The sequence below is a fragment of the Taudactylus pleione genome, unplaced genomic scaffold, assembly GCF_031769625.1.
Source record: "Taudactylus pleione unplaced genomic scaffold, aTauple2 ptg000123l, whole genome shotgun sequence".
Taxonomy (NCBI): domain Eukaryota; kingdom Metazoa; phylum Chordata; class Amphibia; order Anura; family Myobatrachidae; genus Taudactylus; species Taudactylus pleione.
In genome coordinates, this window is record NW_028284525.1 from 1,656,235 (window position 1) to 1,670,972 (window position 14,738).

Consider the following 14,738-nt stretch of genomic DNA (forward strand, 5'->3'; position numbering starts at 1 on the left):
GTGAGAGTACCAGTGCGGTGTGAGGTGAGAGTGAGAGTACCATTGTGGTGTGTGGTCAGAGTACAAGTGCGGTGTGTGGTGAGAGTACCATTGCGGTGTGTGGTGAGTACCATTGCAGTGTGTGGTGAGAGTAACATTGTGGTGACTGATGAGAGTACCATTGTGGTGTGTGGTGAGAGTACCATCACAGTGTGTGGTGAGAGTACCATTGCGGTGTGTGGTGAGAGTACCATTGTGGTGTGTGGTGAGAGTACCATTGCGGTGTGTGGTGAGAGTAACATTGTGGTGTGTGGTGAGAGTACCATTGTGGTGTGTGGTGAGATTACTATTGCGGTGTGTAGTCAGAGTGCCATTGCGGTGTGGTGAGAGTACCATTGTGGTGTGTTGAGAGTAAAATTGTGGTGTGTGGTGAGAGTGAGAGTACCATTGTCGTGTGTGGTGAGAGTACCATTGCGGTGTGTGGTGAGAGTAACATTGTGGTGTGTGGTGAGAGTACCATTGTGGTGTGTGGTGAGATTACTATTGCGGTGTGTAGTGAGAGTGCCATTGCGGTGTGGTGAGAGTACCATTGTGGTGTGTTGAGAGTAAAATTGTGGTGTGTGGTGAGAGTGAGAGTACCATTGTCGTGTGTGGTGAGAGTACCATTGTGGTGTGTGGTGAGAGTGCCATTGCGGTGTGTTGAGAGTAAAATTGTGGTGTGTGGTGAGAGTGAGAGTACCATTGTCGTGTGTGGTGAGAGTACCATTGCGGTGTGTGGTGAGAGGACTATTGTGGTGTGTGGTGAGTGCACCATTGCGGTGTGTGGTGAGAGTACCATTGCGGTGTGTGGTGAGAGTGCCATTGCGGTGTGTGGAGAGAGTACCATTGCAGTGTGTGGTGAGAGTACCATTGCGGTGTGTGGTGAGAGTACCAGTGCGGTGTGTGGTGAGAGTGAGAGTACCATTGTGGTGTGTGGTCAGAGTACCAGTGCGGTGTGTGGTGAGAGTAACATTGCAGTGTGTGGTGAGAGTACCATTGTGGTGTGTGGTGAGTGTGCCATTGCAGTGTGCAGTGAGAGTACCATGGTGGTGACTGATGAGAGTACCATTGTGGTGTATGGTGAGAGTAACATTGTGGTGACTGATGAGAGTACCATTGCGGTGTGTGGTGAGAGTACCATTGCGGTGTGTGGTGAGAGTACCATTGTGGTGTGTGGTGAGAGTACCATTGTGGTGTGTGGTGAGATTACTATTGCGGTATGTGGTGAGAGTACCATCGAAGTGTGTGGTGAGAGTGCTATTGCGGTGTTTGGTGAGAGTGCCATTGCGGTGTGTGGTGAGAGTGAGTGTACCATTGTGTTGTGTGGTGAGAGTGCCATTGCGGTGTGGTGAGAGTAAAATTGTGTGTGGTGAGATTACTATTGTGGTGTGTGGTGAAAGTACCATTGCGGTGTGTGGTGAGAGTACCATTGCGGTGTGTGGTGAGAGTAACATTGCGTTGTGTGGTGAGAGTACCATTGTGGTGTGTGGTGATAGTACTATTGCGGTGTGTGGTGAGAGTACCATTGTGGTGTGTGGTGAGAGTACCATCGAAGTGTGTGGTGAGAGTGCTATTGCGGTGTTTGGTGAGAGTGCCATTGCGGTGTGTGGTGAGAGTGCCATTGCGGTGTGGTGAGAGTACCATTGTGGTGTGTGTAGAGAGTGAGAGTACCATTGTGTTGTGTGGTGAGAGTGCCATTGCGGTGTGTTGAGAGTAAAATTGTGGTGTGTGGTGAGAGTACCTTAGTCGTGTGTGGTGAGAGTACCATTGCGGTGTGTGGTGAGAGTACTATTGTGGTGTGTTGTGAGTGCACCATTGCGGTGTGTGGTGAGAGTACCATTGCGGTGTGTGGTGAGAGTGCCATTGCGGTGTGTGGTGAGAGTACCATTGCAGTGTGTGGTGAGAGTACCATTGCGGTGTGTGTTGAGAGTACCAGTGCGGTGTGTGGTGAGAGTGAGTGTACCATTGTGGTGTGTGGTCAGAGTACCAGTGCGGTGTGTGGTGAGAGTACCATTGCAGTGTGTGGTGAGAGTACCATTGTGGTGTGTGGTGAGTGTGCCATTGCAGTGTGCGGTGAGAGTACCATTGTGGTGACTGATGAGAGTACCATTGCGGTGTGTGGTGAGAGTACCATTGCAGTGTGTGGTGAGAGTAACATTGTGGTGACTAATGAGAGTACCATTGCGGTGTGTGGTGAGAGTACCATTGCGGTGTGTGGTGAGAGTACCATTGTGGTGTGTGGTGAGATTACTAATGCGGTGTGTGGTGAGAGTGCCATTGCGGTGTGGTGAGAGTACCATTGTGGTGTGTGGTGAGAGTGAGAGTACCATTGTGTTGTGTGGTGAGAGTAAAATTGTGTGTGGTGAGAGTACTATTGTGGTGTGTGGTGAGAGTACCATTGTGGTGTGTGGTGAGAGTACCATTGCGGTGTGTGGTGAGAGTAACATTGAGTTGTGTGGTGAGAGTACCATTGTGGTGTGTGGTGAGAGTACTATTGCGGTGTGTGGTGAGAGTACCATTGTGGTGTGTGGTGAGAGTACCATCAAAGTGTGTAGTGAGAGTGCTATTGCGGTGTGTGGTGAGAGGAACATTGTGGTGTGTGGGGAGAGTACCATCGCGGTGTGTGGTGAGAGTACTATTGCGGTGTGTGGTGAGAGTGAGAGTACCATTGTGTTGTGTGGTGAGAGTCCCATTGCGGTGTGTGGTGAGAGTACCATTGTGGTGTGTGGTGAGAGTGAGAGTACAATTGCGGTGTGTGGTGAGAGTACCATTGTGGTGTGTGGTTAGAGTGAGAGTAGCATTGTGTTGTGTGGTGAGAGTACCATTGCGGTGTGTGGTGAGAGTACCATTGTGGTGTGTGGTGAGAGTACCATTGCAGTGTGTTGTGAGAGTGAGATTACCATAGTGGTGTGTGGTGAGAGTGAGAGTACCATTGTCGTTTGTGGTGAGAGTACCATTGCTTTGTGTGGTGTGAGTACCATCGGGGTGTGTGGTGAGAGTTCTATTGTGGTGTGTGGTGAGAGCACCATTGCGGTGTGTGGTGAGAGTACCATCGGGATGTGTGGTGAGAGTACTATTGTGGTGTGTGGTGAGAGTACCATTACTGTGTGTGGGGTGAGTACCATCGGGGTGTGTGGTGAGAGTACTATTTTGGTGTGCGGTGAGAGTACCATTATGGTGTGTGGTGAGAGTGCCATAGCGGTGTGTGGTGAGAGTACCATTGCGGTGTGTGGTGAGAGTACCAGTGCGGTGTGTGGTCAGAGTGAGGGTACCATTGTGGCATGTGTTGAGAGTACCATCGCAGTGTGTGGAGAGAGTACCATTGCGCTGTGTGGTGAGAGTACCATTGCGGTGTGTGGTGAGAGTACCATCGCGGTGTGTGGTGAGAGTGCCATTGCGGTGTGTGGTGATGAGAGTACCATTGCGGTGTGTGGTGAGAGTACCATTGCGGTGTGTGGTGAGAGTACCATTGCGGTGTGTGGTGGGAGTACCATCGCGGTGTGTGGTGAGAGTGCCATCACGGTGTGTGGTGAGAGTGCCATCGCGGTGTGTGGTGAGAGTGCCATTGCGGTGTGTGGTGAGAGTACCATTGCGGTGTGTGGTGAGAGTACCATTGTGGTGTGTGGTGAGAGTATCCATTACGGTGTGTGGTGAGAGTACCATTGCGGTGTGTGGTGAGAGTACCATTGCGGTGTGTGGTGAGAGTGCCATTGCGGTGTGTGGTGATGAGAGTACCATTGCGGTGTGTGGTGAGAGTAGCATTGCGGTGTGTGGTGAGAGTACCTTTACGGTGTGTGGTGTGAGTACCATAGGGGTGTGTGTTGAGAGTACTATTTTGGTGTGTGGTGAAAGTACCATTACGGTGTGTGGTGAGAGTGCCATTGCGGTGTGTGGTGAGAGTACCATTGCGGTGTGTGGTGAGAGTACCAGTGCGGTGTGTGGTGAGAGTGAGAGTACCATTGTGGTGTGTTGTGAGAGTACCGTTGTGGCGTGTGGTGAGAGTACCATCGCAGTGTGTGGTGAGAGTACCATCGCGGTGTGTGGTGAGAGTACCATCGCGGTGTGTGGTGAGAGTACCATTGCGGTGTGTGGTGAGAGTACCATTGCAGTGTGTGGTGAGAGTAACATTGCGGTGTGTGGTGAGATTACCATTGCAGTGTGTGGTGGGAGTCCAATTGCGGTGTGTGGTGAGAGTACCATTGTGGTGTGTGGTGAGAGTACCATTATGGTGTGTGGTGAGAGTACCATCGCATTGTGTGGTTAGAGTACCATTACGGTGTGTGGTGTGAGTACCATCGGGGTGTGTGGTGAGAGTACTATTTTGGTGTGTGGTGAGAGTACCATTACGGTGTGTGGTGAGAGTGCCATTGCGGTGTGTGGTGAGCGTACCATTGCGGTGTGTGGTGAGAGTACCAGTGTGGTGTGTGGTGAGAGTGAGAGTACCATTGTGGTGTGTGTTGAGAGTACCGTTGTGGCGTGTGGTGAGAGTACCAACGCAGTGTGTGGTGAGAGTACCATTGCGGTGTGTGGTGAGAGTACCATCGCGGTGTGGTGAGAGTACCATTGCGGTGTGTGGTGAGAGTACCATTGCGGTGTGTGGTGAGAGTACCGTTGTGGTGTGTGGTGAGAGTACCCTTGCGGTGTGTGGTGAGAGTACCATTGCTGTATGTGGTGAGAGTATCATTGCGGTGTGTGGTGAGAGTACCATTACGGTGTGTGGTGAGAGTACCATCGCGGTGTGTGGGGAGAGTGCCATTGCGGTGTGTGGTGATGAGAGTACCATTGTGGTGTGTGGTGAGAGTACCATCGCAGTTTGTGGTGAGAGTACCATTACGGTGTGTGGTGAGAGTGCCATTGCGGTGTGCGATGAGAGTATCATCGTGGTGTGTGGTGAGAGTACCATCGCAGTGTGTGGTGAGAGTACCATTGCGGTGTGTGGTGAGAGTGCCATTGCGGTGTGTGGTGATGAGAGTACCATTGTGGTGTGTGGTGAGAGTACCATCGCAGTGTGTGGTGAGAGTACCATTACGGTGTGTGGTGAGAGTGCCATTGCGGTGTGTGGTGAGAGTACCATCGCGGTGTGTGGTGAGAGTACCATCGCAGTGTGTGGTGAGAGTGCCATTGCGGTGTGTGGTGATGAGAGTACCATTGTGGTGTGTGGTAAGAGTACCATTGTGGTGTGTGATGAGAGTACCATTGTGGTGTGTGGTGAGAGTGCCATAGCGGTGTGTGCTGAGAGTACCATCGCGGTGTGTGTGAGGGTACCATTGCGGTGTGTGGTGATGAGAGTACCGTTGCGGTGTGTGGTGAGAGTACCATTGCGGTGTGCGGTGAGAGTACCATTGCTGTTGATGGCTAATTTGTGCACATATTTTCCATAGGTTCTGGCTCCTTCTCAGCTTGTGGTCACCGTTCCTCTGCATGGCCTGACTGGATTTCGGCAGAAAAGCTGTCGGCATTGGCGCTATTATACTCCGAGTGGGGTTCAGCTCCTGACTCCTATTATGGAGCCAGAAAAACAGCACCAGTGGTTGGAAGTTGAGCAGTTCCAAAAAAGCTACCCCCAGTGGCACGAGAGTGATGTCAACATCCAGGGTGACCTTGTACCCGCCCGTGTGCTGAGTGTCTTCCAGGGTCTTCTCAACCGAGCTATAACCTCATGTAACCTGTCTGGTAAGTCTTCCTCTTGCCTGTCCATTGTTCCTGCTCTGCTGTATCGGCCTCTCTCTCTGACTGCTGGAGGTCTTTCATCATTCTGTATAGATAAGTTATATATATATATATATATATATATATATATAACTTATGTCTGTAAGGTACTCTAATATCTATACAGTTATGCGTGGTGTATGCATTACATGTGTATGGTGCATGCATGAATGATATCCGCATGTGTAGGTCACATACTGGATCTGATGCAGAGTTGAATACATGTCAGCCATATTTGCTTCTGCATTGCTTGTACAGAACAAGGTGCCTGAGTTGGACCCAAGTGGGTTTACTGACGCATCTCGCGGATTTCAGCATACTTTGCTTGCGCCATAGACAGAAATCTGCCACTGCCTAATCAGTAAACGCACACCGACAGAGCTCACAAGTGCCAGTGGTCTTATCGGACCACTCGCCATGAAATGGGAGTTTCTGAATGGAAACTGGGTGGTGTACAGGAGGACGCACGAGGCACGTAACTGTCCCATCTAGCGGGGTTGTCATGGGCTGACGTAGATGGGGCACCTGTTTCAGATGGGTATTTTGTGCCCAGCATGGAGTGGCTGCATGTCTAGATACTAATGATGATGTTTGCAGAGGGAAAAACAGTGGATGGGATGACATTCCGCATGTAGGCGCACAAATGTTCTGCATACACACGCAGATTCTCACGTTAGCATAAGCCAGATGCGCCTGACTCAGAATGAGCTCTATAACCACTATGACCACTGGTCCACTGCATATTCAGACGTGTATCACGCGTGTATGTCCTCACATGTCAGAGAGTTACTCAAGGGATGTTGCTGCTCTTCCACAGACAGGGTAACTGCGATGGAGTCGGTCAGTTCAGCCATCAGAGTGAACGTGGAGACTTCTGTGCACATGGTGGAAGTGGAGCTGGTACCAATGGTGGAGATACCTGGATGTTGGCCCAGGAAAGCTCGGTGGCCCCGGTTCTTTAAGAGGTGGCCCTCCAAGGACAGAGCGCGGTGTGTTAAGGTAGCATGTAAGGAAAATGGGAAGAGAGTAAAATGCGTGGGTGAGTGGGACAGTGTCTGGGCACTAATAAATACTGAATCTATGAGTCTTCTCAGCCAATGGAGGAGAGAGACAACATCGGTATTATACTGTCAGTGGTGTCATACAAAGCGGCTGCTCCATGTTCCTCCATATCATACAGTATAGAGGATATCTGACATATGCCTGAGGACATTCCACTGCGTTCTCACCCTTTGTACAATGTTTAATACGATATTCGTCTGGGAAAGTTTTATTGTTGAATACATTGATGGTGTAGGAGGTGCTGTGTTCAGTACTCGTTAAGGTTAAGTTTATGTTTTACTGGTGAAGGAGATATGTCCAGATATATTCTGTTCTGCCATCTACTCCTTGATAGGGCAACTTAAACAAAACAAAAATTGTTCTCTTTCTACAGACACCCAGCAAAAATATACAATGCCTCACCTAATGATCACCATTGCTTGTCTAGAGATCGCCTTTGTCTCATCCCTTTACCAGATCTGCACCCTTTCTCTCTACCTGCTCCTTACCGCTGCAACTTCATCCCTCTACCAGATCTGCACCCTTTCTCTCTACCTGCTTCTTACCGCTGCAACTTCATCCGACTACCAGATCTGCACCCTTTCTCTCTACCTGCTCCTTACCGCTGCAACTTCATCCCTCTACCAGATCTGCACCCTTTCTCTCTACCTGCTCCTTACCGCTGCAACTTCATCCCTCTACCAGATCTGCACCCTTTCTCTCTACCTGCTCCTTACCACTGCAACTTCATCCCTCTACCAGATCTGCACCCTTTCTCTCTACCTGCTCCTTACCGCTGCAACTTCATCCCTCTACCAGATCTGCACCCTTTCTCTCTACCTGCTCCTTACCACTGCAACTTCATACCTCTACCAGATCTGCACCCTTTCTCTCTACCTGCTCCTTACTGTGGCAACTTCATACCTCTACCAGATCTGCACCCTTTCTCTCTACCTGCTCCTTACCGCTGCAACTCCATCCCTCTACCAGATCTGCACCCTTTCTCTATACCTGCTCCTTACCACTGCAACTTCATCCCTCTACCAGATCTGCACCCTTTCTCTCTACCTGCTCCTTACCGCTGCAACTCCATCCTCTACCAGATCTGCACCCTTTCTCTCTACCTGCTCCTTACTGCTGCAACTTCATTCCTCTACCAGATCTGCACCCTTTCTCTCTACCTGCTCCTTACCGCTGCAACTTCATCCCTCTACCAGATCTGTAACCCTTTCTCTCTACCTGCTCCTTACCACTGCAACTTCATTCATCTACCAGATCTGCACCCTTTCTCTCTACCTGCTCCTTACCGCTGCAACTTCATCCCACTACCAGATTTGCACCCTTTCTCTCTAACTTCTCCTTACCGCTGCAACTTCATACCTCTACCAGATCTACACCCTTTCTCTCTACCTGCTCCTTACCGCTTCAACTTCATCCCTCTACCAGATCTGCACCCTTTCTCTCTACCTGCTCCTTACCGCTGCAACTTCATTCCTCTACCAGATTTGCACCCTTTCTCTCTACCTGCTCCTTACCGCTGCAACTTCATTCCTCTACCAGATTTGCACCCTTTCTCTCTACCTGCTCCTTACCGCTGCAACTTCATCCCTCTACCAGATTTGCACCCTTTCTCTCTACCTGCTCCTTACCGCTGTAACTTCATCCCTCTACCAGATCTGCAACCTTTCTCTCTAACTTCTCCTTACTGCTACAACTCCTCTATGAGATCTAGAATCTTTGCTCCTACTGCTCCTTCCCTCTGTAACTTCATTCTTCTTCCAGATCTGCACCCTTTCTCTATAACTGCTCCTTACCACTGTAATTCTGTTCCTCTATCAAATTTTAAATCTTCTCTCTGACTGCCTCTTTCCTCTTCAACCATCCCTCTAAAGATCTGGACCCTTTCTCTCTGACCACTCATCACTGCTGAAACTCCATCACTCTACCAGCTCCAGACCCTTCCTCTCTTACTGCTCCTTACCTCTGCAACTCCATCCCTCTACCAGATCTGGACCCTTCGTCTCTGACTGCTCCTTACCTCTGCAACTCCATCCCTCTACCAGATCTGGACCCTTACTCTCTGACTGCTCCTTACCTCTGCAACTCCATCCCTCTACCAGATCTGGACCCTTCCTCTCTGACTGCTCCTTACCTCTGCAACTCCATCCCTCTACCAGATCTGGACCCTTCCTCTCTGACTGCTCCTTACCTCTGCAACTCCATCCCTCTACCAGATCTGCACCCTTCCTCTCTGACTGCTCCTTACCTCTGCAACTCCATCCCTCTACCAGATCTGGACCCTTCCTCTCTGACTGCTCCTTACCTCTGGAACTCCATCCCTCTACCAGATCTGGACCCTTCCTCTCTGACTGCTCCTTACCTCTGCAACTCCATCCCTCTACCAGATCTGGACCCTTCCTCTCTGACTGCTCCTTACCTCTGCAACTCCATCCCTCTACCAGATCTGGACCCTTCCTCTCTGACTGCTCCTTACCTCTGCAACTCCATCCCTCTACCAGATCTGGACCCTTCCTCTCTGACTGCTCCTTACCTCTGCAACTCCATCCCTCTACCAGATCTGGACCCTTCCTCTCTGACTGCTCCTTACCTCTGCAACTCCATCCCTCTACCAGCTCTGGACCCTTCCTCTCTGACTGCTTTTCACCTCAGACCTTTGTTCAATGTTTTATGGAGATTTGTTTGTAGCATACTTTGCTCTTTCAGAACAGTATTATTATTTATTTTGAGCCTTCTTCACTGGCTTTTGAGAGTGTTTCCTCACTAAAAACAGTAAACAATAGCGCTGTGTACCACCTATAGTCTACACATTAAAAATAAAAATGAAAAATAGAATGCAATACAAAAATTGTGCCAGGAATAAAACATATTAATGTAAATAAAAAGGCGCGTTGGGGAGTGAGGAGACATTGCGCACATTACACTCACTGTGGGACATTAACCTGCACTGAAATTGCTAGTGGAAAATTGTTCTAAATTCCTATAAACATATTTCTGGACAGTGGTCATCAGTGGTCATCAGTGGTCATCAGTGATCAGCAGGACACAGTCTGAGAATTATGCTGTAAATTTGTTATATCATCTACCCGGATAAGACAATTGCTTTGAACGTCACCTCACTTTCTATTATGCGACTTTAACAGATTTCAGGCCGGTATGCATGGCGCCATACCAATCTCTGCCCATACATTTACCACCTATAACCACAGCTGCGACATTAGGTGTATATGGTGACCCAGATCTATATGTCACTAGTTATCATTTATTACAGTGTTTATTTGCTCTTTTTTGATGTTTAGCGTTTTTAGACACATTTATTGATATTAATATTTACATTTGTTACATTGGCCAATGATGTCTGTTTCATATTATTAAATATGTATCTATATTTAAGTATCTTTCATGATTTATTATTGAACATTAATATTTTTTATTCCTGGCACAATTTTTGTATTGCATTCTATTTTTCATTTTTATTTGTTCATTGTGAACGTAGCCTATAGGTGGTACACAGCGCTGTTGTTTACTGTTTTTTTGTGTGTTTCCTTTTGGTTTGCAGCCACAAACAGCTGCGTGTAGACACCCATCAATAACATCAGGCGTTCCTAGTGTTCCACTTTTCAGTGCCATTTCTGATAGATTTCTGTTTTGTTTCCTCACTGACAATTTCTCTTTTTGTATCTCCCAGTCATTCGGTTTTGACCTTATCGCTCGAAAAAATTACCACTGGGAGTTGTCTTTCCTGCGTGTGGAGCGCCTTCTGCTGGAGGGCATAGATGAGGACGGGGGCTGTCGCATGAAATGTTTGCGCGTTATGCGGCAGCTGAAGGAGGATGTTTGGTGCCCAGGAACTCGTCCTGTTATCACATGCCAGCATCTCCAGGTCTGTGCACGTTCAGAGTAATGGGGTCCTGTGTTCTATGAGTCTGGGGTACAAAGAGACGCCTCCTGTACGGTAGGTGGAGAGGACAGATGCCGTGTTTCACAACTCCCTTCTGTCTTTGTCTATCTTCCAGTGGCAGAGGCTGGTTCTATCATAAAGCTCCCTCATATTGATGTTGCCTGATAGCGGAAGGACAGATAGCATGCTTGTACTTCTTGCCTGCGTCACCCTGCAATGGAAGAAGCAAACTCTATGACTTGTATCTTCCTCCTGCCTTTGTCACCAGGTTTTACTGTGTTGTCCTCTCTCTGACAGATGGTTCTCCTCTGGGACTGTGAACGGAACCCTTCCACAAAGTCATGGTTGGACTTTGGGTCCTGTTTCCTACGTCTAGTTCGCAGGCTCCTGAAATGCTCCAGGCAGAGGTTCTTACGTCATTACTTCATCAAACGTGCAAATCTACTAAAGTATGCTGATGCCACCCAGCTGGAGATGCTGGCCGATAAACTGGGCCGCTTTCTGGAGTGTCCATCACTAAATATCTTTGCAAACCATGGCTGTTCCTCTGCTTGCTAACCTGGCCCCGGAGGAGAAAGGAACATGTAACGTGCTGGTTCCAGCCAATGGACGAGCGCAATGTATTCACCAGCTGACATCTCTGCGAAGGGACGGTCAGATATAGCTTCACCCATCAACGCCTGATCCATCTCCACGTGAAACAGAGATCCTCCTGGGGGCACATAGAGCATACTCATTAATTGTCTCTCATAGACGAACATCTATATCCTGTAGCCACAGCCAGTGGTTTGGACATATGTTGCTTTAAACTATGAGATGCCACTTCCTAGTGATGAGACATTAAATAAATATGGTCCCTCCTCCACCGAATGGCGGTATCATCGGCCTGACCAGCCGTGATGATGCTGTGAAGTCCACAGTGGACTTGACATATGACCCAGGGACCATATTGTCCGGTTACCTGGGCCAGAAAAAAAAACACCTGTATCATAGCTACTAAGACTGAGTGGGACACTCACTACATATATATATATATATATATATATATATATATATATATATATATATATATACAAAAGCTTTTATACTGTTATATTGTTATATTGTTATATTTATAACCCAGAATAGAAAAGTAGGGCACTGCATGAGCTCGATGTCTATGAGCGGTGCAGTGTTGGGACAGGATTGTGTTGTATTTCAGATATGGGACCCTGTTAAGGCGCAGAGGGGGGAAGACGAGGACCTTAGTGAGAGAAGGAACATTTGCTGCAAGCAATGCTGGGTAAAATTGTACTCGCACGAGAAAGGAGGTCCAATAGCAGGAATAGGGAAGGAGATCCAGGATAAATAAAGGACAACACATGAGAAGGAAGAAATCTCTTTGTTCTCAGGAAATCATCTTTGTCCTGAGAGAGTCCTAAGTTTATAGGGAAACACAAACGCAAACTCAAAGACAATGAAGGTCTAATATTATCAATGTTCTGGTCGGATGATATGTCTGTGGGGCCGTGTAGTGATTGTGCACAATTACTGATTTTCCTGCCTCAGTACAGGCGGAGGACTCCTATGTCGGCGTACTAATGAAGAGTGAAGGCCTCCTCGGTGGGTCATACGTTTTATATGAACGGTCGCCTGCTCGCATGAGAGGAGTATCTTCATGACTAGTGGTATCGGAGAACCCAATCCGTAGAGCTGTAGGTGGGTACGGCGGTGCCCACCGTAGCATGGCGTGGGTAGGATTGCTCTCCCCTGAGGAGCAAATTGTGTAGAATGTTTGCAATTGCTTTCCTGGGCCATCAACTTTGTGGAAGCTATAAATAAAATGGGACCTTCTTCCCGCCAGCTGTCATGTGGTTATTTACAATGGTTATGGGGTCATTAGCCAAAGCTCAGAGTAAGGTGTAACGAATGATGTAGAACACAAGCCCAGTCATCACTTATAGAAATCACTCACTGTGGATTGTACAGTACAAGGTCGCCCTCTAGTGTAAATTTCCTGAAGGACAAATAGGAAGAGTCTGTAACAAGTTATCAGTAAGTTACTATGTTCTCTCTTATCCTGGCTGCTGAGAGTCATACTCTGCATGCTATTGTTAACCCTCTGCTTGCCACAGTAACCATAGGCAAATGCAGGGGAGGCTTCCGTCTGCCTGGAAACCCCCCTCCCCAGCCCACACCATGACCACAATACACTATGTATGACACATATAATGGGTTACTGTGATCACTGGTCCTGTATATGCTGGAATTATGCCACACAATACACTATGTATGACACATATAATGGGTTACTGTGATCGCTGGTCCTGTATATGCTGGAATTATGTCACACTATACACTATGTATGACATATATAATGGGTTACTGTGATCACTGGTCCTATATATGCTGGAATTATGACACACAATAAACTATGTATGACACATATAATGGGTTACTGTGATCGCTGGTCCTGTATATGCTGGAATTATGTCACACTATACACAATGTATGACATATATAATGGGTTACTGTGATCACTGGTCCTATATATGCTGGAATTATGACACACAATACACTATGTATGACACATATAATGGGTTACTGTGATCATTGGTCCTGTATATGCTGGAATTATGTCACACAATACACTATGTATGACACATATAATGGGTTACTGTGATCATTGGTCCTGTATATGCTGGAATTATGTCACACAATACACTATGTATGACACATATAATGGTTACTGTTATCACTGGTCCTGTATATGCTGGAATTATGACACACAATACACTATGTATGACACATATAATGGGTTACTGTGATCGCTGGTCCTGTATATGCTGGAATTATGACACACAATACACTATGTATGACACATATAATGGGTTACTGTGATCATTGGTCCTGTATATGCTGGAATTATGTCACACAATACACTATGTATGACACATATAATGGGTTACTGTGATCACTGGTCCTGTATATGCTGGAATTATGGCACACAATACACTATGTATGACACATATAATGGGTTACTGTGATCACTGGTCCTATATATGCTGGAATTATGACACACAATACACTATGTATGACACATATAATGGGTTACTGTGATCGCTGGTCCTGTATATGCTGGAATTATGACACACAATACACTATGTATGACACATATAATGGGTTACTGTGATCATTGGTCCTGTATATGCTGGAATTATGTCACACAATACACTATGTATGACACATATAATGGGTTACTGTGATCACTGGTCCTGTATATGCTGGAATTATGGCACACAATACACTATGTATGACACATATAATGGGTTACTGTTATCACTGGTCCTGTATATGCTGGAATTATGGCACACAATACACTATGTATGACACATATAATGGGTTACTGTGATCACTGGTCCTGTATATGCTGGAATTATGACACACAATACACTATGTATGACACTTATAATGGGTTACTGTGATCTCTGGTCCTCTATATGCTGGAATTATGACACACAATACACTATGTATGACACATATAATGGGTTACTGTGATCACTGGTCCTCTATATGCTGGAATTATGACACACAATACACTATGTATGACACATATAATGGGTTACTGTGATCACTGGTCCTGTGTATGCTGGAATTATTATGACACACAATACACTATGTATGACACATATAATGGGTTACTGTGATCACTGGTCAAGTATATGCTGGAATTATGACACACAATACACTATGTATGACACATATAATGGGTTACTGTGGTCACTGGTCCTGTATATGCTGGAATTATGACACACAATACACTATGTATGACATATATAATGGTTACTGTGATCACTGGTCCTGTATATGCTGGAATTATGACACACAATACACTATGTATGACACATATAATGGGTTACTGTGATCACTGGTTCTGTATATGCTGGAATTATGACACACAATACACTATGTATGACACATATAATGGGTTACTGTGATCACTGGTCCTGTATATGCTGGAATTATGTCACACAATACACTATGTATGACACATATAATGGGTTACTGTGAT

At 46.9% G+C, this 14,738-nt stretch overlaps 1 protein-coding gene across 1 annotated transcript in view; it reads left to right on the top strand.

The window, feature by feature from the left end:
• Positions 1-12,666, top strand: part of MAB21L3 (mab-21 like 3) — a 251,372-nt gene extending 238,706 nt beyond the window's left edge. Inside the window, exons 3-6 of the mRNA XM_088472445.1 lie at positions 5,400-5,691; positions 6,545-6,726; positions 10,475-10,669; positions 10,985-12,666. Coding sequence (XP_088328571.1) covers positions 5,400-5,691; positions 6,545-6,726; positions 10,475-10,669; positions 10,985-11,245 — 930 coding nt within the window. The 3' untranslated portion in view covers positions 11,246-12,666. The remainder of the gene's footprint in view (positions 1-5,399; positions 5,692-6,544; positions 6,727-10,474; positions 10,670-10,984) is intronic.
• The last annotated feature ends 2,072 nt before the right edge of the window (positions 12,667-14,738 follow it).